The 25,000-nt window shown below is 37.9% G+C and overlaps 3 protein-coding genes across 10 annotated transcripts in view; 1 reads left to right on the forward strand and 2 right to left on the reverse strand.

The window, feature by feature from the left end:
- ninl (ninein-like) overlaps nucleotides 1-5,081 on the reverse strand; it is a 52,088-nt gene extending 47,007 nt beyond the window's left edge. Inside the window, exon 1 of one of the 4 annotated variants that reach the window (XM_044372121.1) lies at nucleotides 4,896-5,081. The gene's annotated coding sequence lies outside the window, so the exon portion shown is untranslated. The remainder of the gene's footprint in view (nucleotides 1-4,895) is intronic. The other 3 variants (XM_044372122.1, XM_044372123.1, XM_044372124.1) reach the window with 3 other exon arrangements.
- Nucleotides 5,082-12,516: 7,435 nt separating this feature from the next.
- Nucleotides 12,517-15,567, forward strand: wu:fj16a03 (uncharacterized protein LOC335475 homolog). Its single transcript, XM_044372273.1, has 3 exons — nucleotides 12,517-12,644; nucleotides 13,769-13,870; nucleotides 15,407-15,567. Exons 1-3 carry the CDS (start codon nucleotides 12,596-12,598, stop codon nucleotides 15,490-15,492), a joined length of 237 nt encoding a protein of 78 aa, XP_044228208.1. The 5' UTR covers nucleotides 12,517-12,595; the 3' UTR covers nucleotides 15,493-15,567.
- Nucleotides 15,568-16,614: 1,047 nt separating this feature from the next.
- The window catches only part of LOC122996599 (echinoderm microtubule-associated protein-like 4), a 41,963-nt gene continuing 33,577 nt past the window's right edge, over nucleotides 16,615-25,000 (reverse strand). For 3 of the 5 annotated variants that reach the window (XM_044372153.1, XM_044372155.1, XM_044372154.1), the window contains 2 exons: nucleotides 24,643-24,773; nucleotides 16,615-19,392 (listed from right to left, as the gene is read on the reverse strand). In XM_044372153.1, coding sequence (XP_044228088.1) covers nucleotides 18,937-19,392; nucleotides 24,643-24,773 — 587 coding nt within the window. In that variant the 3' untranslated portion in view covers nucleotides 16,615-18,936. The remainder of the gene's footprint in view (nucleotides 19,393-24,642; nucleotides 24,774-25,000) is intronic. The other 2 variants (XR_006407037.1, XR_006407038.1) reach the window with 2 other exon arrangements.

Below are 25,000 nucleotides of genomic sequence, written 5' to 3' on the forward strand. Positions count from 1 at the left end.
GAATATTTAATAACTACTGATGATGATGATGATGATGCATCACCAGACGACTTCCTGTAACATCAGACGTTAGTCGACCCTGAACAATAAACCAGAGCTGCTGAATAAACATGCACAGAGAATAATAATAATAATAATAATAATAAACCTTATTTATATTTCATTTATTTATATAGCAATAAATAAATTCAATAGAATCAAATAAATAAAAACATTTATCAAACATTTCAAAAAGCTTTGATGAAGAGAAATGTTGTTAGAAGTTAGTGATTCAGTGACGAGGAGCTCTGATCACTCAGTCACCAACCGACAGCTGAGAGTCACCAGCGGACGCTCAACCAGCGATAACATGTTAAAGTCAGAGAGCCAGTGGAACCAGTGGAACCAGTGGAGACGTGTGATGAAGAGCTACAGGTGACCAGCACACCTCCAACAGGTAAACTACTTATTCTACTGTGCTGCTGTGTGACGGCGTTCTGGCTCCGCCATGATGGAAAAACACCGTAATGTTAGCGGAGCAGTGAACTGGCTGCTGGACGTCACCAGACGACGTCAACTAAACACTAACGTTAACTAACTGACACAGTAAATATGACAAACACCATAAACACAATAAACACCATAAACACCATAAATACTGTAAACACCATAAACACAATAAACACCATAAACACAATAAATACTGTAAATACTGTAAACACCGTAAACACCTTGTACACCATAAACACAATAAATACCGTAAATACAATAAATACCGTAAATACAATAAACACCGTAAATACAATAAACACCGTAAATACAATAAATACCGCAAATACAATAAATACCGTAAATACAATAAATACCGCAAATACAATAAATACCGTAAATACAATAAACACCGTAAATACAATAAATACCGCAAATACAATAAATACCGTAAATACAATAAAACCGTAAATACAATAAATACCGCAAATACAATAAATACCGTAAATACAATAAATACCGTAAATACAATAAACACCGTAAATACAATAAATACCGTAAATACAATAAACACCGCAAATACAATAAATACCGTAAATACAATAAATACCGCAAATACAATAAATACCGTAAATACAATAAACACCGTGAACACAATAAACACCGTAAACACAATAAATACCGTAAACACAATAAATACCGTAAATACAATAAATACCGTTAACGCCATGAACACAATAAATACCGTAAATACAATAAATACCGTGAACACAATAAATACCGTAAACACAATAAATACCGTAAATACAATAAACACCATGAACACAATAAATACCGTAAATACAATAAATACCGTAAACACAATAAATACCGTAAACACAATAAATACCGTAAACACAATAAATACCGTAAATACAATAAATACCGTAAATACAATAAATACCGCAAATACAATAAATACCGTAAATACAATAAATACCGTAAATACAATAAACACCGTAAATACAATAAATACCGCAAATACAATAAATACCGCAAATACAATAAATACCGTGAACACAATAAACACCGTGAACACAATAAACACCGTAAACACAATAAATACCGTAAATACAATAAATACCGTTAACGCCATGAACACAATAAATACCGTAAATACAATAAATACCGTGAACACAATAAATACCGTAAACACAATAAATACCGTAAATACAATAAACAACGTAAACACAATAAACACCGTAAATACAATAAATACCGTAAATACAATAAATACCGTAAATACAATAAACACCGTAAATACAATAAATACCGTAAATACAATAAACACCGTAAATACAATAAATACCGTAAATACAATAAACACCGTAAATACAATAAATACCGCAAATACAATAAATACCGTAAACACAATAAATACCGTAAATACAATAAACACCATGAACACAATAAATACCGTAAATACAATAAATACCGTAAACACAATAAATACCGTAAACACAATAAATACCGTAAACACAATAAATACCGTAAATACAATAAATACCGTAAATACAATAAACACCGTAAATACAATAAATACCGCAAATACAATAAATACCGTAAATACAATAAATACCGTAAATACAATAAACACCGTAAATACAATAAATACCGCAAATACAATAAATACCGCAAATACAATAAATACCGTGAACACAATAAACACCGTGAACACAATAAACACCGTAAACACAATAAATACCGTAAATACAATAAATACCGTTAACGCCATGAACACAATAAATACCGTAAATACAATAAATACCGTGAACACAATAAATACCGTAAACACAATAAATACCGTAAATACAATAAACAACGTAAACACAATAAACACCGTAAATACAATAAATACCGTAAATACAATAAATACCGTAAATACAATAAACACCGTAAATACAATAAATACCGTAAATACAATAAACACCGTAAATACAATAAATACCGTAAATACAATAAACACCGTAAATACAATAAATACCGCAAATACAATAAATACCGTAAATACAATAAACACCGTAAATACAATAAATACCGTAAATACAATAAACACCGTAAATACAATAAATACCGTAAATACAATAAATACCATAAACACAATAAATACCGTAAATACAATAAATACCGTGAACACAATAAACACCGTGAACACAATAAATACTGTAAACACAATAAATACCGTAAATACAATAAATACCATAAATACAATAAACACCGTAAACACAATAAATACCGTAAACACAATAAATACCGTAAATACAATAAATACCATAAATACAATAAACACCGTGAACACAATAAATACCGTAAACACAATAAATACCGTAAATACAATAAATACCGTAAATACAATAAATACTGTGAACACAATAAATACTGTAAATACAATAAACACCGTAAATACAATAAATACCGTAAATACAATAAATACCGTGAACACAATAAATACCGTAAATACAATAAATACCGTGAACACAATAAATACCGTAAACACAATAAACTCCGTAAACACAATAAATACAGTTAACGCCATGAACACAATAAATACCGTAAACACAATAAATACCGTTAATACAATAAATACCTATAACACCGTAAATACCGTGAACACAATAAACATTGTAAATACAATAAATACCGTGAACACAATAAATACCGTAAATACAATAAACACCGTAAATACGCTAAATACCGTAAATACAATAAATACCGTGAACAAAATAAACACTGTTAACACAATAAATACCGTAAACACAATAAACACCGTGAACACAATAAACATTGTAAATACAATAAATACCGTGAACACAATAAACACCGTAAACACAATAAACATTGTAAATACAATAAATACCGTAAATACAATAAACACTGTTAACACAATAAATACCATAAATAGAATAAATACCGTAAACACAATAAATTCCGTAAACACAATAAACACCGTAAATACAATAAACACCGTGAACACAATAAACACTGTTAACACAATAAATACCGTAAATAGAATAAATACCGTAAACACAATAAATTCCGTAAACACAATAAACACCGTGAACACAATAAACACCGTAAATACAATAAACACCATAAACACAATAAATACCGTGAACACAATAAATACCGTAAATAGAATAAACACCGTAAACACAATAAATACCGTGAACACAATAAATACCGTAAATAGAATAAACACCGTGAACACAATAAATACCGTAAATACAATAAACACCGTAAACACAATAAACATTGTAAATACAATAAATACCATGAACACAATAAACACCGTAAACACAATAAATACCGTAAATAGAATAAATACCGTGAACACAATAAACACCGCAAATACAATAAACACTGTAAACACAATAAACACCATGAACACAATAAATACCGTAAATACAATAAACACCATGAACACAATAAATACCGTAAATAGAATAAACACCATAAACACAATAAATACCGTAAATAGAATAAACACCGTAAATACGCTAAATACCGTAAATACAATAAATACCGTAAATACGCTAAATACCGTAAATACAATAAATACCGTGAACACAATAAACACTGTTAACACAATAAATACCGTAAATAGAATAAATACCGTAAACACAATAAATACCGTAAACACAATAAACACCGTAAATACAATAAACACCGTAAACACAATAAATACCGTAAACACAATAAACACCGTAAATACAATAAACACCGTAAACACAATAAATACCGTAAACACAATAAATACCGTAAACACAATAAACACCGTAAATACAATAAACACCGTAAACACAATAAATACCGTAAACACAATAAACACCGCAAATACAATAAACACCGTAAACACAATAAACACCGTAAATAGAATAAATACCGTGAACACAATAAACACCGCAAATACAATAAACACCGTAAACACAATAAATACCGTAAATAGAATAAATACCGTGAACACAATAAACACCGCAAATACAATAAACACCGTAAACACAATAAATACCGTGAACACAATAAACACCGTAAACACAATAAACACCGTAAATACAATAAACACCATGAACACAATAAATACCGTAAATACAATAAACACCGTAAATACAATAAATACCGTGAACACAGTAAACTCAGTAAACGCGGACCACCGGCGGTGACAGTAACTTCTGTCCCGGTGAGTCTCGCGAGCTGAGGCAGTGTCACCATGGTAACGGAGCCGCGAGCCACGGGAACAAAAGGCGAGCGAGAGTCACAAAAGTAACTAAAACACACAAAAATCAGTTCATACGTCACCACGTACCACCGTATAACGGCTCTGTGACTCACGCAAAGTTAACGGAAAGTTAACGGTAACGGTTTGTTCGGTTTGCTCGTTAGTTTCTTACCGCGGGAAAAGTCCTCCTCCTCCTCCGGTCCTCTCCGGTAAAAACGTCACGTTTCCTCCATCAGCGTGCTCCCGAGGCTCCGCACAGTCCGCCGTTAAACTACCGACAGACAGTCCAACGGAGCAGGCTGGCACCGACCGACCGACCGACTGACCACTGCCGGAAGCTGCCGGTAATATACGGGCAGCTACTTCCTGTCCAGCGTTCCAAAATAAAATGAAAAAATATATCCCCTCCACATCTGACTTTATATATATTCTCTACACATCTGACTTTATATATATCCTCTACACATCTGACTTTATATATATCCCCTCCACATCTGGCTTTATATATATCCTCTACACATCTGACTTTATATATATCCCCTACACATCTGACTTTATATATATTCTCTACACATCTGACTTTATATATATCCCCTACACATCTGACTTTATATATATCCCCTCCACATCTGGCTTTATATATATCCCCTCCACATCTGGCTTTATATATATCCCCTCCACATCTGGCTTTATATATATCCCCTCCACATCTGGCTTTATATATATCCCCTCCACATCTGGCTTTATATATATCCCCTCCACATCTGACTTTATATATATCCCCTCCACATCTGACTTTATATATATCCCCTCCACATCTGACTTTATATATATCCCCTCCACATCTGACTTTATATATATCCCCTCCACATCTGACTTTATATATATATCCCCTCCACATCTGGCTTTATATATATCCCCTCCACATCCAGCTTTATATATATATCCCCTCCACATCTGGCTTTATATATATCCCCTCCACATCTGACTTTATATATATCCCCTCCACTTCTGGCTTTATATATATCCCCTCCACATCTGACTTTATATATATCCCCTCCACATCTGACTTTATATATATCCCCTACACATCTGGCTTTATATATATCCCCTACACATCTGACTTTATATATATCCCCTCCATCTGACTTTATATATATCCCCTCCATCTGACTTTATATATATCCCCTCCACATCTGACTTTATATATATCCCCTACACATCTGACTTTATATATATCCCCTCCATCTGACTTTATATATATCCCCTGCACATCTGGCTTTATATATATCCCCTCCATCTGACTTTATATATATTCTCTACACATCTGACTTTATATATATCCCCTCCACATCTGGCTTTATATATATCCCCTCCATCTGACTTTATATATATCCCCTGCACATCTGACTTTATATATATCCCCTCCATCTGACTTTATATATATCCCCTCCATCTGACTTTATATATATTCTCTACACATCTGACTTTATATATATCCCCTCCACATCTGGCTTTATATATATCCTCTACACATCTGGCTTTATATATATCCCCTCCACATCTGACTTTATATATATCCCCTCCACATCTGACTTTATATATATCCCCTCCACATCCAGCTTTATATATATATCCCCTCCACATCTGACTTTATATATATCCCCTCCACATCTGACTTTATATATATCCTCTACACATCTGACTTTATATATATCCCCTCCACATCTGACTTTATATATATCCCCTCCACATCTGGCTTTATATATATCCCCTCCACATCCAGCTTTATATATATATCCCCTCCACATCTGACTTTATATATATCCCCTCCACATCTGGCTTTATATATATTCTCTACACATCTGACTTTATATATATCCTCTACACATCTGACTTTATATATATCCCCTCCACATCTGACTTTATATATATCCCCTCCACATCTGACTTTATATATATCCCCTCCACATCTGACTTTATATATATCCCCTCCACATCTGGCTTTATATATTCCCTCCACATCTGGCTTTATATATATCCCCTCCACATCTGACTTTATATATATCCCCTCCACATCTGGCTTTATATATATCCCCTACACATCTGGCTTTATATATATCCCCTACACATCTGGCTTTGGACATTTATTTATGTTAAGATATTATTATTTTAATGGCTCCAGAGTTTCCAAATTTCCTCATGTGTTTTCTGGAACGACCAAAGGACAAACTATAAAGACTGAAGGTGTGTTGAGATTGATTAGTAAAAACACGATCACAGATATTTGTTGTGTAATCGCTGCATGATGTACTCACACATTCAGAATTCAGACATAAAGCTTCCTCCAGTGTCAATGTTAAATTATTGATGTATGAAGCTGTTATGAATTCTATTCTATGAATCTATCAGACATGTAAAACCTTATTCTGGATCATAAATAGCAGAAAAGTTTGTAATGTCATCAAATCTCCAACAATGAACTGATCTACTAACAAGTATTGTGTGTTTATCAAAGCCTGATATATCTGATTCCTCCGTTGTTGTCCAGAAACTATTAAAAACACTTCAGTGAGCCACACAGCTGCACTGGTGACATGTTCCTTCATCATGGTCACTTTAGTTTGTTTAGGAACAGCTCTAAACATCAATATATTGCTATATTTTCAATCTTTCCTTTTGTATTTTTCCAGACAGAATGAAAATAACAAAGGTTATTCCACTTTTGAAAACAGATAATAAACACAACTTCATTAATTACAGACCAGTGTCTTTGCTTTCACAAGTCTCACAAGTGCTTGAAAGACTCTAAAACACACCTACAGCTTCAGCATTAACATAAATAATGGAAGCAATTACAACAGCAATACAGAGTCAGAAATACACAACAGGGGTATTTAAAAACAGAAAAATCAACATTGTGTACTTTCAGTTGCAGAGTATTATTGCCTGAACCTTTCAGCCTGCTGCTCCACCTGCAGGCCGCAGCTGGAACAGGAAGGATGTACTTCTTTACATTAGGCTTGTGTGAGCAAGGCAGTGTTTCTATATATCAACTATTTGAAATGTAGCTGACTGCCTAACATTCTCAAATTAAAGAGATGTCAACAAGGACAACCAAACCTCTCTGCAGTGCAAATAATACATAATCCAAAATTACTAATACAGGCTAAATACTAATCAACTGAATTGCAATTAATAATTAATTGGAAATATTATAACTCACTAAATTCAATTCAATTTTATTTTTTATTTTTAGCACCAAATCACAACAGAAGTCATCCAGTCAAAAGTTTGGACGCATTTTTCTCATTCAAGGGTTTTTCTTTATTTTACTATTTTCTACATTTTAGAACAAAACTGAAGAACAAAATTATGAAATAACACATATGGAATCATGTAGTAAAGAAAAATGTCTTAAAGTAAAATATGTTTAATATTCTAGATCGTGTTTGCCTTGATGAGCTCTGAACATCTGAACCAGCTTAACGAGGCTTTCAGTAACAGCTGAGCTGGTCTGAAGTCTGAACGTGTTTGAGAGCATCAGAGTCAGATTGTACATTAATATTCAAATATATGAATATTTGGGTTCAAGTAAATTACAGCTTTTCTTGCAACTGTAGGAATTTGTGCACTCAAAAATCTTTATGATTTTATGGGGGAATTATGAGTTATTATTGTGCACAACATGAAATTACTCATCCAGTGACATAACTCATATAAGAGCAGGTATAATAACAGGGAAACAGTCCTCCTTGTTGGCCACACAATAGAGGTCAATTAGAATTATGATTGTTATTAATTGTAATTATGATTTTGCGAGGGTATAAAGTCTTTTAAGGTTAAGTGACTCAGAGGCAAGCACAAGAAAAACAAGTTCACTTTAGTTACAAACACATTTATTACTAATACTACAGCTACAAGTACTAAACACTACAACATTTTTACAAACAAGACACAAGAGGGAAACTGGTGCACAAGGCTGTGGCTAGTGAATGATTGTAATGCATGATGCAGAGTTATCTATTGTGTAGTTGGTATGAGAGACCTGATAAACAGATGAGATGACTGTAGCCTGAGAAGCAGCGAGTCAAATCAACGGTACAACAGCTTAGTTCTGAATCACCAACTGAAATTACAAATCATGATGCACCAGGGTTTAAGCACGTTGATGAAGGATTTGTAGGAATACTTGTTTGCTCTCTGGGGCGGCTTCTTGTGGAGAATGGAGTCTAATATGCTGGAGTGACGAGCTGGAGTCTGGATCTTGTAATGATGAGTGAGTTGGCCGGTCTGGAGTTGAGGAGTTTCCATTGGAAGAGAGTTCCTGGTTCATGCTCTCTAGGCTTGATCCTCAGCTCATGACTCCAGACTTTTGAGGTTTCATCTCCTATGGTTCTGAGTCACATCTTCAGACTAGCAAAATGCAAACTTTCCACCGTCATGGCAGAAAGCAAGAAGACAAAGACAAAAGTAAGAAGAACCAAAAAAGTACCAGCCTAGAGTCTCAGATAAGACGCTGCTTTAAAGTTTCGGTCTGCCCGCCCAGAAGGTGCATCCTGGCCGATCCCAGGGGTTGCAGAGTTCTGGGGGAGCAGAGTCAGTCCCCCCCTGTCCATGGACAGCTGGGTACAGTTCCTGAATAAGGTTACTCCATTAATCAAAATATTTACAATTTAACAAGTACATGATTCCTAATTTTGCATTTTTGATAGTAACTTTAGCATTCTGAGAGTGAAACAAGCAGAATGATACTAAACATGATAGTGTTATCATGGATGATGGGACTATGTTAGTGGTACATTTCTTGGCTTAAAGACAGTGGAATAAAAGTCTAAATAAAGTACATAACATATGATATACACACACATATCAACATATAAGAATAATTGTCCTTGGACAAAATCTAAAACTACATTTGTAAGTCCATGGGCTTTACAGTCCTCTGTTCTTCTTGATCTGATTGTGAAAGACACGGGTCCATGCCATTTGAGTGTGTGTGTGTGTGTCACTGGTTTGCCCAGTGATCAGTTCTTGGGTTGGTCATTCAAGTCCTGAAAATCAAAATCCACTGTGGGATTAAAGTTGGTGGCAGCTCGTCTCTGTGTGTGATTGGCTCTTAGAGGTGAGTTATGATAACCAGTGGTGGAGGTCGTTTATCCAAATGGTACCATCAGTTCATACTGGGATGTGAATTGGTCTTCCCATCTTGCTGGCTTTTGTAGCTTGAAGGATCAAAGGTGGTCTGGGTCAGTGGTCTGGTTTGGTGACTATGCAGGAGATGGGGGTTCCTTATCTGATCCTTTCAGTTTGCAGGAGGTTGTTTAGATGGTCAGTGAGGAGTTTGGGACTCTCACTTATATATTATTGGCCGGCATTCCTGGGGGGTTGAAGAAAGAGCTGGTCGGTTGTTTAAGGCTTGTGCTGTCTGCCTTTGAACCATGCAGGGACGTTATCCACCACACAAAAACCCAATTTTCAAACTACGTTCACTAAACCTCTGACTCTTCTTGCAAAATCAAACAATCACCTCGAAACAGTTTCATCTGTGCTGAAAATCAAAAAGTATTTTGAGATCATTCACACAGCCAGTCAACACAAAAACAAGACTGAACATTCATTACACACTACATCAAAAAATAGAAAACAGTGTTCAGAGCATGTAGATCCAGAAAAAATATTTATTGTCTATACTACAGTAAATTCATTTTGCGTTTTCCAAAAGAAATATTCACAAGTCAGTAACACAGTTGCTTGCTCTTGATCCTGCTGCTCGCACCCAAACAAGACATCCTGAAGACCACCCAGAAATGTAAGAAGATGTTATATGGCCCCAAGGTGACTGTGGAGAACCCCACGATTACCTTTGGCTGCACAAGCGTCACATTGCCACCACACTGCCCAGGGACTTTGTTCTGTTTGAATACACACTTTACTGTACTTGCACATAGTGAAATCATTGATCTTTGACCCTTTCTGAGTTGTCCTTAAAGGAACTCTGTACACCTGCTTCATGCGCACCCTGTTGCGTTGGAGGACACGATCAATGATGGAAAGGCTGATATTTCTGATTCCTTCAAAGTTTTCGTTGGTGCTGTATTTCACTCTAACGGCATTATTTTGAAGGACCAACAATAAGAGCCTCCTGCTGTTGGGAGAACACAGGAGGGCTTCCACCCTCTCATGGCAGCAATTCTACAAAAATATACATGCAGTAAAAACAGTACAGCCCCCCCCCCCCCCCCCCCCCCCCCCCGCACACCCCCCATCCCACATACACACACAAGTGACGTACATCCATCATTCAGGATTCAACCTTCAACTCACCTGTGCACTCTTAACTGACTTATATTGGTTTCATCACATCATTAGAGTCGTAGTGTGTAAACTGTGACATCTGTGCTATAATTGTGTTTAACTTCGGCCCCCCTTTGGTTACCATCATGCATCAGAAGTGAATCACAAGACAAAATGTGTTTTAGTGAGTGAGAACGTGTTTGGAGTTAAATGAGATCTGCACATTGTGTCTTATAGCTGAAAATTGTTTAAGGTTTTGCCAAAACAGTGATTGAAGTGAGTTCAGGCCACCGAGCGTTTGGTTGCAGTTTAGTGTTTTAGCAGTTCAGGAAAACTGTAATATTTATATATGAATATTTGGGTTTAAGTATATTACAGCTTACACACTATAACTGGAAATATTAACTAAACATCCCAAACCATGATGCCATCTACCAACACTATTCCTGTTTTCACTCATGTACTCATTTAGAAAGCATTCAATAACATTAACTCAAGTCATCACTGCTGGAACATAATTAACACACAATTAACATACAATTAACATACAATTCTCCAGGTGGAAACACAGAGAGTCAAACTGTTCACACACCAATCAGAAGCTCAGGATATAGAGATATCAGGGTCAAAGGTCAGTTCACCCACAAAGACCTGAGGCTGAATAAATGTGACGTCTTCTTTATGTACAAACTGGTTTTTCACTGGTTTATTTCAGTAAATACATGCATATCTTTACAGAACATTTACTTTTTGACTCAGTTTCAGTTTATGTTACTACAGTACGGTGAGGAATTACACATGTCGAAAAAGTTAAAGTTGTTTACATGTGTTGTGTCTTTATATATTGTGTTTGTCATGTAAAGAGTTTGTTCTGGTGGAAAACCATAAGTACCAGTATTCATCACAGTATCAGGTTTTTACAGCAGCGTTTTAAATAGATCTCAGCAGTGTGTGATGGCTGCTCTGTGGTGTGTGTGTGTGTGTGTGTGTGTGTGTGTATTTGATGCTTTTGTGTGACGTCTGAAGGCAAAGTTTGGTTTAGATGTGAAATTACAGGGTTTAAATGTGGAAGTTTGATGTTTGTGAAGATGAGTTTGCAGTTATGTGTTTGTGTTTAGAGTTTTGGGAAACGGAGCGTAATTTAAGAAACGTGTCGCAGCAGTGGAGGAAAAAAACGCTGAGTCATCGGTCAGCAGGCGGAGACGTTCAGACAAATAAACCTGTTTTCATTAGAAACAGTTTGTCAGAAAGTTCAGACAGAACAAAGTTTGAACAAACAACATTTCAGAGTTTCAGTGAGTTCAGTTCAGTTTGTCTTCAGATCACTTATCTGTCTGTTCACCTGTGTGTGTGTGTGTGTGTGTGTGTGTGTGTGTGAGTGTGTGTGTGAGTGTGTGTGTGTGTGTGTGTGTGTATGTGTGTGTGTGTGTGTGTGTATATGTGTGTATATGTGTGTGTGTGTGTGAGTGTGTGTGTGTGTGTGTGTGTGTCAGCAGTGAATAAAGCTGCAGCTGCTTCCAGCTCGTCTCGTCAGTTTTTCAGTTTGTTGAGTCACATCGACAGAAGACCAGAAACATGAAGTGTTACCTGCTGCTGCTGCTGCTGCTGCCGCTCTGCTCAGGAGGTGAGCCAACACACACATTCACACACACACACACACACACACACACACACACACACACACATTCACTACAACACACACATTTAACATCAGCACGTCCTGTTAAGAGGCTGACACACAGATTAAACATGCAGGTACACATATGAACATGTTTCTGTCTCTGTTAAGCTGGAGGACATTCTGACACATCCGATCAGTGTTTAGTGAACTCACTCAGCGCTCGTATGAGACCAAACTCCTGCGCTGATGTTTTTCCTGTAAATCAGTGTGTCGTCTGCATAACAAGATATTCTGCTGTTGTTAATCTGAGCTGCTGGGAGCATGCAGATGTTGCACATGTGTCCCTGTCCTTCAGATAAGATTCAAACCAGTTTAACACTCTGTGAAGAAACGTCCCACACAGGTCCAGTCAGCCCAGTGATCTGTTGTGCACCGACATCCCATAATATCACGACTGAAACTGTTCATGTTTACACAGTTTATTTAACCAGAGCGTTATCAGTGCTGTGCAATATCACTAAAATGTCCAATCATTCCAAATTGTATTATCTTACAATCATTGCAGTTTGTTTCGGGAAGAGTGTCGAGTGTTTGATCTGATTTATAATTCAAAACAAACAGGTTAGATAGATATAATTATTATAGTTTAATATAAATAATATAGTTTAATTAAACATTCTGTATTTCAAATGAATTGGCTTCATTCTTCTTGGGTTTTGTCTATAAAGAAATAAATCAGAATAAACTGGACAGGACTTGTAATTAACACGTCTGAGAGCAAACTGATGTGAAGTTTAACAGCGTCTGACGTTTACAGCTTTACTCAGTTAAATTAAATGAAAGCAGCTGTTTGAATAACAGACAGCTGGTTAGTTTTAAAGTTGCTGATTCAGTCGAACTCGCTTGTGTTTGTGAACTTTTGTAGCTGATCTGGACTTTTAACTTTCCGCCTCACAAGACAAACAGCAGCCGTCTGTGTTTGCTGAACATCAGTTTATTAACGAGGATAATCACATGACTACAACAGATCATTTCCAATTATTCAAAGCGAGACTGAAGTTCAGAGTGAGTGTGTGAAGGATTATCTGTGAGTTTGTTTGTGTTGATCAGGTGTGTTTGTGTTGCAGTTCAGAAGTTTCACATCGAGTGTTACGGCCAGGACTACCTGATGGTCGACAACATGCTGCTGCAGTGCAGCAGCAAAGTGCAGCAGGCCTGTTACACCAAAGGTGAGTCTGCGTGCGTCTGACCTCACTGACCCTGACTGATGATGCGTTCAGGTGCAAAGTTTCTGTTTACATTCAGTGTTTGTCATGAAGTCTCAGCGAGTCTGAGCACAAACACATTTTACAGAGCTGTTGTGTAAAACAGTGAAGTGATGTTTGGGACGATCGGGGTGACGGTGCAGCCTCCTCACTCCTATCTCCTCACTTTTTTTCATTTGAAATGCTCAATGTGGCGGCGGCAGAGCGAGCGGCGTTGAGGCAGTACTCGTCACACCGAGCAGAACAAATCAGATCAGCAAGAAGCTTCATCATGAGTCCGCCGCCGCCCAACGCTATGCTGAGGGCATATGTAATCTCTGTAGTCACAGCAAAGCAGGACAGGAAGTGTTGCTAAAGCTAAGCTAGCCACCTCCCCTGTTGAGTCTCAGCTGAGCAGCAGCAGGATCAGACTCTGAGCTTCATAGACGCTTTATACTGTCTTACATCTGCAGCTGCAGACGTTACTGCAGGTAAACATGCTGCTGCATTCATTAGGGAGTACTCTGATTGGCTGGGGGTGAAGGCGGGGGGTCACACCGTCAGCCAATCAGAGTAGGAGCTCATTAATAATGTAGATTTTATGTAAATGGTTTCAGAAACAGTCTGCTGGAGGACAGAGAGGAATCTGGCTGTAAGGAAAGATGGATTTAGAGAAATCTAAACAACTTCTGGTGAATAAAATGTCACATATGTTTAAAATAGACTCAGTATTTATAATAATGAGTAAAAAAGGCCATGATGTCATGTTTACCAGCTGACACCTGCATGAATATTCAACAGAGCAGAATCTGTGAGGTTTTTCATCTTCATCTTTCTGTTTGACACTTTTATTCATAACATGAAGGCAGCAGGATGATCAGAGAGGAAGTGTTTCGTGTCCGGGGGGGAATTAACGGGGGCTCGGGGGCTAAATTCCCCTAAAATACTGTAAAGTTGCCCTTGAAAGTGCGATGACGGGACTTTTAATGTAAAAATAAAGAGTTAAACAAATATATGAGTGTGACTGTTGTGAGGCAGCGACTGACAGTGACGTTACCAACAGGAAGCTGAGGCGTCACATGACATGCAGACAACCAGCAACGTTGCTGTGATGTTGAACTGACGTTGTTATGTAACGTTTAAATGGGTAAAAATCCTCCCACAGTACTAATCTGTAACTCACACATTAAATGTTCTTCATGCAGCGTAGAACCACAGCTTTCCCACCATTTCAGAATATTGACCTGGAAATGATCTAAAATAGCCTGAAACAGATTAACGAGGACGACGTTGTGTCAGTGTGTTAATGAGGCTGCAGGTGAGACGCTGTGCTCTTCCTTTTACAGTCTGAAGCTGATAACAATAAAAAGCTTTCACACACTTCCGGATCTTTACTCGATCACTTGTCGATCTGACGGTGACGTCCAGCAGCAGAACAGGAAGTTAGATCAGTCGTTACTGTCTGTCTGTACTTTACTGCGGCGTGTTTGATGATGCGTTTCCTGTCTTCCTGTTGTGCAGATAACGGAGAGAAAGGCTGCACTCGGCTGGAATTCTGCTCCCGACCGGGATGGTCCTGCTGCCACACCAGCCGCTGTAACGCCTGAGCCAATCACAGCCCAGCAAACACTGACATCATCAAACCACATGAATCAATAAATGCTGAGAGAGATTTCCCAGAATGCTGTGTGACGTTTCTCTGAGATGAATCAGACCTGTATGTGTGGAGGGTTAAAGGTTAAAGTCCTGTTCAGTACGTGTGTGTGTGTGTGTGTGTGTGTGGTATCATGAAGCTGCTCGTTAACCGTCTTAACGAGGTCACATGTGAACAATATAATCACATAAGTACAACAGTAGATGATCATTTTCCAATTATTCAGAGTAAAGTATGAAGGGTTAAAGGGATAGTTCACAGGTTTTGAAGTGTGGTTGTATGAGGTGTACTACCTGGTCCACACTCAAAACAACAATGGTGTAAACGGCACTAAAAGTGGTTCTTTGGCTCGTAATCAAGGGAACCTGGTTTGAATGATGAAAGGCAGGTCTGTCTGTAATGTGTTATCCTCAGGAAACACACTGTTTAATGTAATATTTCATTCCTTCCCAACTAAACTAAACTAAGCTGAAGGACCAGAGAAAACCTCTAAAGAACCGTACAGGTTCTAAACAGGTTCTTTGTCTGGCAGCAGTGCTGTGTAGCACCTCAACCGTCCCAAAGAACCACTGAAGAACCACTGAAGAACCACTGAAGAACCACTGACACTCAAAGCAGCCGAGTCCTTAATTATTCATAACTTTAAGCCTTAATAAAATGTAAACAGGTGAGTTATATAAAACCCCCGAACAGCCGCATGACACCAGCGACAGAAACTGTTCTGTGTACCAGACTGTAAACATGATTATTACTGCTGTAAAGTCATTTTAACATGGGAGTCTGTGGGGTCTATGGGGTCTATGAGGATCTGTGGGGTCCATGGGAGTCTGTGGGGTCTATGGGGGTCTGTGAGGTCTATGGGGGTCTGTGGGGTCTATGGTCTATGGGGGTCTGTGGGATCTATGGGGGTCTATGGTCTATGACATCGTACGACGTGCCTCTACGAGTCACCTTAATTCACTGAATGAGTAAAACTCAGTAATGAACTGATCCAGTTGATGAGTATTTTCAGGATCACAGATGTCATCGTTGCCACGGTAACAGCGGAAGGAAAATAAAAACGGACTCATCGTCGCAGTTTTCAAAAACATTTATTTGCATTTTTTTGTTGAAATCTTCAGTACAGTCTGTCGTCTGACAGGAATGCATGAGAGAAGACATGATTGGCTCAAAATATCGTCACATGAACATCATCATCATCATCATGGTATCAATGTCGTTATTGAACGCTGAAAATAAACAAACACTTTAATCCAGAAACTCCCACAAGACCCCGCCCCTAGCCCCGCCCCTCCCTGAACATCCAGGTGAGTCCTGAACTCTGTACAAGCCCTTCAGAGACGAGCGTAGAAAACACGAAGACAGACAGATGACTATTAAAAAGGCAAGAACAGGAACCCCCCCCCCCGACCCCTCCCTCCCTAAAATAATGACATCATCCTGACATTCAGAAAACTTTTTGAACAGAAATGGTCCAGAAGTGACAAAGACAGACAAGAAACATCTTCAGCATTCATTCCCTCAGTCCTAAAATTCAGCCAATCAGATGAGGACAGATGGAATCCTCTCACCTGATTGGCTGACTGTTGAAAATTAGTTTTGAATCTGAATAATGTTTTACAGAGTAGCTAAGAAGCTGCTGCCCCCTGGTGGTGACCAGAAATATACACACAGATATCCGCAGTATATACAGACAGACCTGAAGCTGCTGCAGAGAAACCTGCAGCCTGAAACATCTGCTGCAGCCGCAGAGAAACCTGCAGCCTGAAACATCTGCTGCAGCCGCAGAGAAACCTGCAGCCTGAAACATCTGCTGCAGCCGCAGAGAAACCTGCAGCCTGAAACATCTGCTGCAGCCGCAGAGAAACCTGCAGCCTGAAACATCTGCTGCAGCCGCAGAGAAACCTGCAGCCTGAAACATCTGCTGCAGCCGCAGAGAAACCTGCAGCCTGAAACATCTGCTGCAGCCGCAGAGAAACCTGCAGCCTGAAACATCTGCTGCAGCCGCAGAGAAACCTGCATCGTGACACGTCTGACCTTCCTGTTTACATTTTGTTCAGTTTTTGGGGTTCGAGTTGCGTTCATGAACATGTCCTCACTTCTCTTTCACACGTTTATTTCTGTTCTCTTGCTAGTCCTCTGTAGTAGATACTTCCTGTATGTTTCACATTAAAAGCCTTCCACTGTACCATCTCTTTCCAAATGGCTTTTATTGTGAAACATCCCCAGGAAGTATTGAGCTGTCTGAGTTTAACAAAGTAAAAGCATAACAAAGCTGAGTGGAATGAATGAGTGTCTTTTACCTGCTTTTATTTGTTCAGACTGTTCGCAGCATATTTCATACTTTTCCTTTGATCACTGATTGATAAAGACCAATAATCAATAATCTATAACACAGCAATAAAAACATTGATTAGAGGCAGTTTTTAACCTAATTTAAAACACATTTAAGACTTGCAGGTTCTCTCTGACACTTCCTGTTCAACTGCTCTGCTCTTATTGGAGGAGGGAAAGTTACCTGAGGTTCACCTTCTACACCTGCACGCTTTTATTCTTCAAGTCTTGTTGAAGAAAAACATTTTGTTTCAAAATTCTTCAGCAGAAATCTCACCTTGGTGCGTCTTCTTCACCTCGTTCAGGTGTTCCTACCTGTCAGCTGCTCAGGTACAAAACATCTGAACACACCAAGGTGACGTTTTTCAACCAAACTAAAAGGGTTTTAGGGATGAAAGTTAGTCCCCAGGTGTGACAGGTAACTTTTCCTTCTCCAGTCTCTGCAGGTAAATCAGGGTTCCACTCTCCAGGTGTTTAAAACTGTGACATCACATGTTTGTTAAAACCGAAGGAACATTTATTCTAACAGCTGATTGTTGAGAAAAAGATGTGACTGCGGCTGCAGGTTCAAACCCCCCACCCACACACACACACACACACACACACACACACACACACTCATACATTTGTACTTCTATCCTTGTGAGGACCCCTGATCCCAAACTGAACCTAAACCAAAACCTTAACCTCTAACCTTGAAACCAAATCTGAACCCTAAATAAGCCAAAGTGAGGACCAACCAAAATGTCCTCATAAACACAGACCTCAGACCTCCTCACAGACCCCAGACCCCCTCACAGACCTCTTCACAGACCTCAGACCTCCTCACAGACCTCCTCACAGACCCCAGACCCCCTCACAGACCTCTTCACAGACCTCAGACCTCCTCACAGACCTCCTCACAGACCTCCTCACACAGCATGTCCTCACAGCACAGGCCTAAAACTGAACTGTTCCTCACATTGCAAATGCAGACGTCCTCATACCGAAGGTCTAAAACTGGTCCTCACAAAGACAGATGTACTCACTCACTCTCTCTCTCACACACACTGGGCGATAGCCTCTATGAGGGGGGGGTGAGGGGGGGCAGCCCCTCGTCGCTGGGCGTGGCCGTGTCGTCACTCGGGTCCAGGCTGTCCTTCAGACTCACTGTGCTGTCAGAGGGGGGCGGGGTCGACTCTGAGTGGGGCGGGGTTAACTCTGAGGGGGGCGGGTCTAGCTCTGTGGGTGGTGGGGTTTCTGGGGAAGGTTCTTGGGTCCCGTTAGCCGTCAGGGGAGGGACGGGTTCCTGGGTGGGCGTGACTGTTGCAGGAAAGGGTGGAGTGAAGATAGCGTCCACTCTGCGGGGGGTGGAGTTAGAGAGGAGGCCGTCAGTCAGAGAGAGGGAGGACTTCTCCACCAGACGCCACTGCATGATGCTGGTGTCCTTCCCGCCCGTTGAGATCAGGTGACTGTCATTATACAGAAAGCTGACATTGGTCACGTGACTGCTGTGGGCGCTGTACTTATGACTGGGAGCCTGGAGACACAGAGACAGCAGTTGATTGATTACTGATTATTGACATAGTCAGCGTGTGTATGTTAGTGTGTCGCAGTGATCAAATTTCTCCAACAATCTCTCTCGTATAACTGTATTAATAATCTACAGTTAATGTTTGTTAACGATACTGTCTGAAATTAATGTAAATAACTGTCTAGTTAACGTTAGTAACTGTCTAGTTAACGTTAATAACTGTCTAGTTAACGTTAGTAACTGTCTAGTTAACGTTAGTAACTGTCTAAAGTTAACGTTAATAACTGTCTAGTTAACGTTAGTGACTGTCTAGTTAATGTTAGTGACTGTCTAGTTAACGTTAGTAACTGTCTAGTTAACGTTAGTAACTGTCTAGTTAATGTTAGTGACTGTCTAGTTAACGTTAGTGACTGTCTAAAGTTAACGTTAATAACTGTCTAGTTAACGTTAGTAACTGTCTAGTTAACGTTAGTAACTGTCTAGTTAATGTTAGTGACTGTCTAGTTAACGTTAGTGACTGTCTAAAGTTAACGTTAGTAACTGTCTAGTTAACGTTAGTAACTGTCTAGTTAACGTTAATAACTGTCTAGTTAACGTTAGTGACTGTCTAAAGTTAACGTTAATAACTGTCTAGTTAACGTTAATAACTGTCTAGTTAATGTTAGTAACTGTCTAGTTAATGTTAGTAACTGTCTAGTTAACGTTAGTAACTGTCTAGTTAACGTTAGTAACTGTCTAGTTAACGTTAATAACTGTCTAGTTAACGTTAGTAACTGTCTAGTTAATGTTAGTAACTGTCTAGTTAACGTTAGTAACTGTCTAGTTAACGTTAATAACTGTCTAGTTAACGTTAGTAACTGTCTAGTTAACGTTAGTAACTGTCTAGTTAATGTTAGTGACTGTCTAGTTAACGTTAGTGACTGTCTAGTTAATGTTAGTGACTGTCTAGTTAACGTTAGTGACTGTCTAGTTAACGTTAGTAACTGTCTAGTTAATGTTAGTGACTGTCTAGTTAACGTTAGTGACTGTCTAAAGTTAACGTTAATAACTGTCTAGTTAACGTTAGTAACTGTCTAGTTAACGTTAGTGACTGTCTAAAGTTAACGTTAATAACTGTCTAGTTAACGTTAGTGACTGTCTAGTTAACGTTAGTAACTGTCTAGTTAACGTTAACTGTCTAGTTAACGTTAGTAACTGTCTAGTTAACGTTAGTGACTGTCTAAAGTTAACGTTAGTGACTGTCTAGTTAACGTTAGTAACTGTCTAAAGTTAACGTTAGTAACTGTCTAGTTAACGTTAATAACTGTCTACTTAACGTTAGTAACTGTCTAGTTAACGTTAGTGACTGTCTAGTTAACGTTAGCGACTGTCTAAAGTTAACGTTAGTGACTGTCTAGTTAACGTTAGTGACTGTCTAAAGTTAACGTTAGTGACTGTCTAGTTAACGTTAGTGACTGTCTAAAGTTAACGTTAGTAACTGTCTAGTTAACGTTAGTGACTGTCTAAAGTTAACGTTAGTAACTGTCTAGTTAACGTTAGTGACTGTCTAGTTAACGTTAATAACTGTCTAGTTAACGTTAATAACTGTCTACTTAACATTAGTAACTGTCTACTTAACGTTAGTAACTGTCTAAAGTTAACATTAGTGACTGTCTAAAGTTAACGTTAGTAACTGTCTAAAGTTAACGTTAGTAACTGTCTAGTTAACGTTAGTGACTGTCTAAAGTTAACGTTAGTAACTGTCTAGTTAATGTTAGTAACTGTCTAAAGTTAACGTTAGTGACTGTCTAAAGTTAACGTTAGTAACTGTCTAGTTAACGTTAGTGACTGTCTAGTTAACGTTAGTAACTGTCTAAAGTTAACGTTAGTGACTGTCTAGTTAACGTTAGCGACTGTCTAAAGTTAACGTTAGTGACTGTCTAGTTAACGTTAGTGACTGTCTAAAGTTAACGTTAGTGACTGTCTAGTTAACGTTAGTGACTGTCTAAAGTTAACGTTAGTAACTGTCTAGTTAACGTTAGTGACTGTCTAAAGTTAACGTTAGTAACTGTCTAGTTAACGTTAGTGACTGTCTAAAGTTAACGTTAGTAACTGTCTAGTTAATGTTAGTAACTGTCTAAAGTTAACGTGACTGTCTAAAGTTAACGTTAGTGACTGTCTAAAGTTAACGTTAGTAACTGTCTAGTTAACGTTAGCGACTGTCTAAAGTTAACGTTAGTGACTGTCTAGTTAACGTTAGTGACTGTCTAGTTAACGTTAGTGACTGTCTAGTTAACGTTAGTGACTGTCTAGTTAACATTAGTGACTGTCTAGTTAACGTTAGTAACTGTCTAAAGTTAACGTTAGTAACTGTCTAGTTAACGTTAGCGACTGTCTAAAGTTAACGTTAGCGACTGTCTAGTTAACGTTAGTGACTGTCTAGTTAACATTAGTAACTGTCTAGTTAACGTTAGTGACTGTCTAAAGTTAACGTTAATAACTGTCTAGTTAACGTTAGTGACTGTCTAGTTAACGTTAGTGACTGTCTAGTTAACGTTAGTAACTGTCTAGTTAACATTAGTAACTGTCTAGTTAACGTTAGTAACTGTCTAAAGTTAACGTTAGTGACTGTCTAAAGTTAACGTTAGTGACTGTCTAGTTAACGTTAGTGACTGTCTAGTTAACATTAGTAACTGTCTAGTTAACGTTAGTGACTGTCTAAAGTTAACGTTAATAACTGTCTAGTTAACGTTAGTGACTGTCTAGTTAACGTTAGTGACTGTCTAAAGTTAACGTTAATAACTGTCTAGTTAACGTTAATAACTGTCTAGTTAACGTTAGTGACTGTCTAGTTAACGTTAGTGACTGTCTAAAGTTAACGTTAATAACTGTCTAGTTAATGTTAGTGACTGTCTAGTTAACGTTAGTAACTGTCTAGTTAACGTTAGTAACTGTCTAGTTAACGTTAGTGACTGTCTAAAGTTAACGTTAATAACTGTCTAGTTAACGTTAGTGACTGTCTAGTTAACGTTAATAACTGTCTAGTTAACGTTAATAACTGTCTACTTAACGTTAATAACTGTCTACTTAACGTTAGTAACTGTCTAGTTAACGTTAGTGACTGTCTAGTTAACGTTAGTGACTGTCTAAAGTTAACGTTAGTGACTGTCTAAAGTTAACGTTAGTGACTGTCTAGTTAACGTTAGCGACTGTCTAGTTAACGTTAGTGACTGTCTAAAGTTAACGTTAGTAACTGTCTAAAGTTAACGTTAGTAACTGTCTAAAGTTAACGTTAGTACTGTCTAAAGTTAACGTTAGTGACTGTCTAGTTAACGTTAGTAACTGTCTAAAGTTAACATTAGTGACTGTCTAGTTAACGTTAGTAACTGTATAAAGTTAACGTTAGTGACTGTCTAGTTAACGTTAGTAACTGTCTAGTTAACGTTAGTAACTGTCTAAAGTTAACGTTAGCGACTGTCTAGTTAACGTTAGTGACTGTCTAGTTAACGTTAGTAACTGTCTAAAGTTAATGTTAGTGACTGTCTAGTTAACGTTAGTAACTGTCTAAAGTTAACATTAGTGACTGTCTAAAGTTAACGTTAGTGACTGTCTAAAGTTAACGTTAGTGACTGTCTAGTTAACGTTAGTGACTGTCTAGTTAACGTTAGTAACTGTCTAGTTAACATTAGTAACTGTCTAAAGTTAACGTTAGTGACTGTAGTTAACATTAGTGACTGTCTAAAGTTAACGTTAGTGACTGTCTAGTTAACGTTAGTGACTGTCTAGTTAACGTTAGTAACTGTCTAGTTAACGTTAGTGACTGTCTAGTTAACGTTAGTGACTGTCTAAAGTTAACGTTAGTAACTGTCTAAAGTTAACATTAGTGACTGTCTAAAGTTAACGTTAGTAACTGTCTAAAGTTAACGTTAGCGACTGTCTAGTTAACGTTAGTGACTGTCTCTAGTTAACGTTAGTGACTGTCTAGTTAACGTTAGTAACTGTCTAAAGTTAACGTTAGTGACTGTCTAGTTAACGTTAGTGACTGTCTAGTTAACGTTAGTAACTGTCTAAAGTTAACGTTAGTGACTGTCTAGTTAACGTTAGTAACTGTCTAAAGTTAACATTAGTGACTGTCTAAAGTTAACGTTAGTGACTGTCTAGTTAACGTTAGTAACTGTCTAGTTAACGTTAGTGACTGTCTAGTTAACGTTAGTAACTGTCTAAAGTTAACGTTAGTAACTGTCTAGTTAACGTTAGTGACTGTCTAGTTAACGTTAGTGACTGTCTAGTTAACGTTAGTGACTGTCTAGTTAACGTTAGTAACTGTCTAAAGTTAACGTTAGTGACTGTCTAAAGTTAACGTTAGTAACTGTCTAGTTAACGTTAGTGACTGTCTAGTTAACGTTAGTGACTGTCTAGTTAACGTTAGTGACTGTCTAGTTAACATTAGTGACTGTCTAAAGTTAACGTTAGTGACTGTCTAGTTAACGTTAGTAACTGTCTAGTTAACGTTAGTGACTGTCTAGTTAACATTAGTAACTGTCTAGTTAACATTAGTGACTGTCTAAAGTTAACGTTAGTAACTGTCTAGTTAACGTTAGTAACTGTCTAGTTAACATTAGTGACTGTCTAAAGTTAACGTTAATGACTGTCTAGTTAACGTTAGTAACTGTCTAGTTAACGTTAGTGACTGTCTAGTTAACGTTAGTAACTGTCTAAAGTTAACGTTAGTAACTGTCTAAAGTTAACGTTAGTGACTGTCTAAAGTTAACGTTAGTGACTGTCTAGTTAACGTTAGTGACTGTCTAGTTAACGTTAGTAACTGTCTAAAGTTAACGTTAGTAACTGTCTAAAGTTAACGTTAGTAACTGTCTAGTTAACGTTAGTGACTGTCTAGTTAACGTTAGTGACTGTCTAGTTAACGTTAGTAACTGTATAAAGTTAACGTTAGTAACTGTCTAGTTAACGTTAGTGACTGTCTAAAGTTAACGTTAGTAACTGTCTAAAGTTAACGTTAGTAACTGTCTAGTTAACGTTAGTGACTGTCTAAAGTTAACGTTAGTGACTGTCTAGTTAACGTTAGTGACTGTCTAGTTAACGTTAGTAACTGTCTAGTTAACGTTAGTGACTGTCTAGTTAACGTTAGTAACTGTCTAAAGTTAACATTAGTAACTGTCTAAAGTTAACGTTAGTGACTGTCTAGTTAACGTTAGTGACTGTCTTAAGTTAACGTTTGTTAACTGTTGTAATGGTTGTGAAATGAGTGTGTAGACTCACCTTGGGGGTGGAGCATGGGTAGGCGAACAGGTGAACTTTGCAGAAGTCGTCAGCCAGCGCGATCACCTTCCTGTTGTGAGATCTGATCAGAGCGTTGATGTCAGTGCCGTCTGATCCCTCCGGCCACACACCTGAGACACACACACACACACACGCACACACGTTGAAATGCAGAACTGCAACAAAACACATGTTTGGATATGTAGGGTCTTGTAGAAGACTGTAGAGTATTTTGTCAGCTTCATTTTAAAGAATATTTATCTTCAAATTTATATATTATATACTCATCTTCATATTAAAACTGTACAAACACACACACACACACACACACGCACACACACGCACACACACACACACG

This window comes from Thunnus albacares, chromosome 14, assembly GCF_914725855.1.
Source record: "Thunnus albacares chromosome 14, fThuAlb1.1, whole genome shotgun sequence".
Taxonomy (NCBI): domain Eukaryota; kingdom Metazoa; phylum Chordata; class Actinopteri; order Scombriformes; family Scombridae; genus Thunnus; species Thunnus albacares.

What these genes read in the sequence shown, in the direction of transcription:
- wu:fj16a03 (XM_044372273.1), top strand. Translation starts at nt 12,596, where the DNA reads ATGAAGTGTTACCTGCTGCTGCTGCTGCTGCTGCCGCTCTGCTCAGGA. An exon ending in GCTGCCGCTCTGCTCAGGAG is followed by an intron (nt 12,645 to 13,768) that starts GTGAGCCAACAC and finishes TTTGTGTTGCAG; the next exon opens with TTCAGAAGTTTCACATCGAG. An exon ending in GCAGGCCTGTTACACCAAAG is followed by an intron (nt 13,871 to 15,406) that starts GTGAGTCTGCGT and finishes CCTGTTGTGCAG; the next exon opens with ATAACGGAGAGAAAGGCTGC.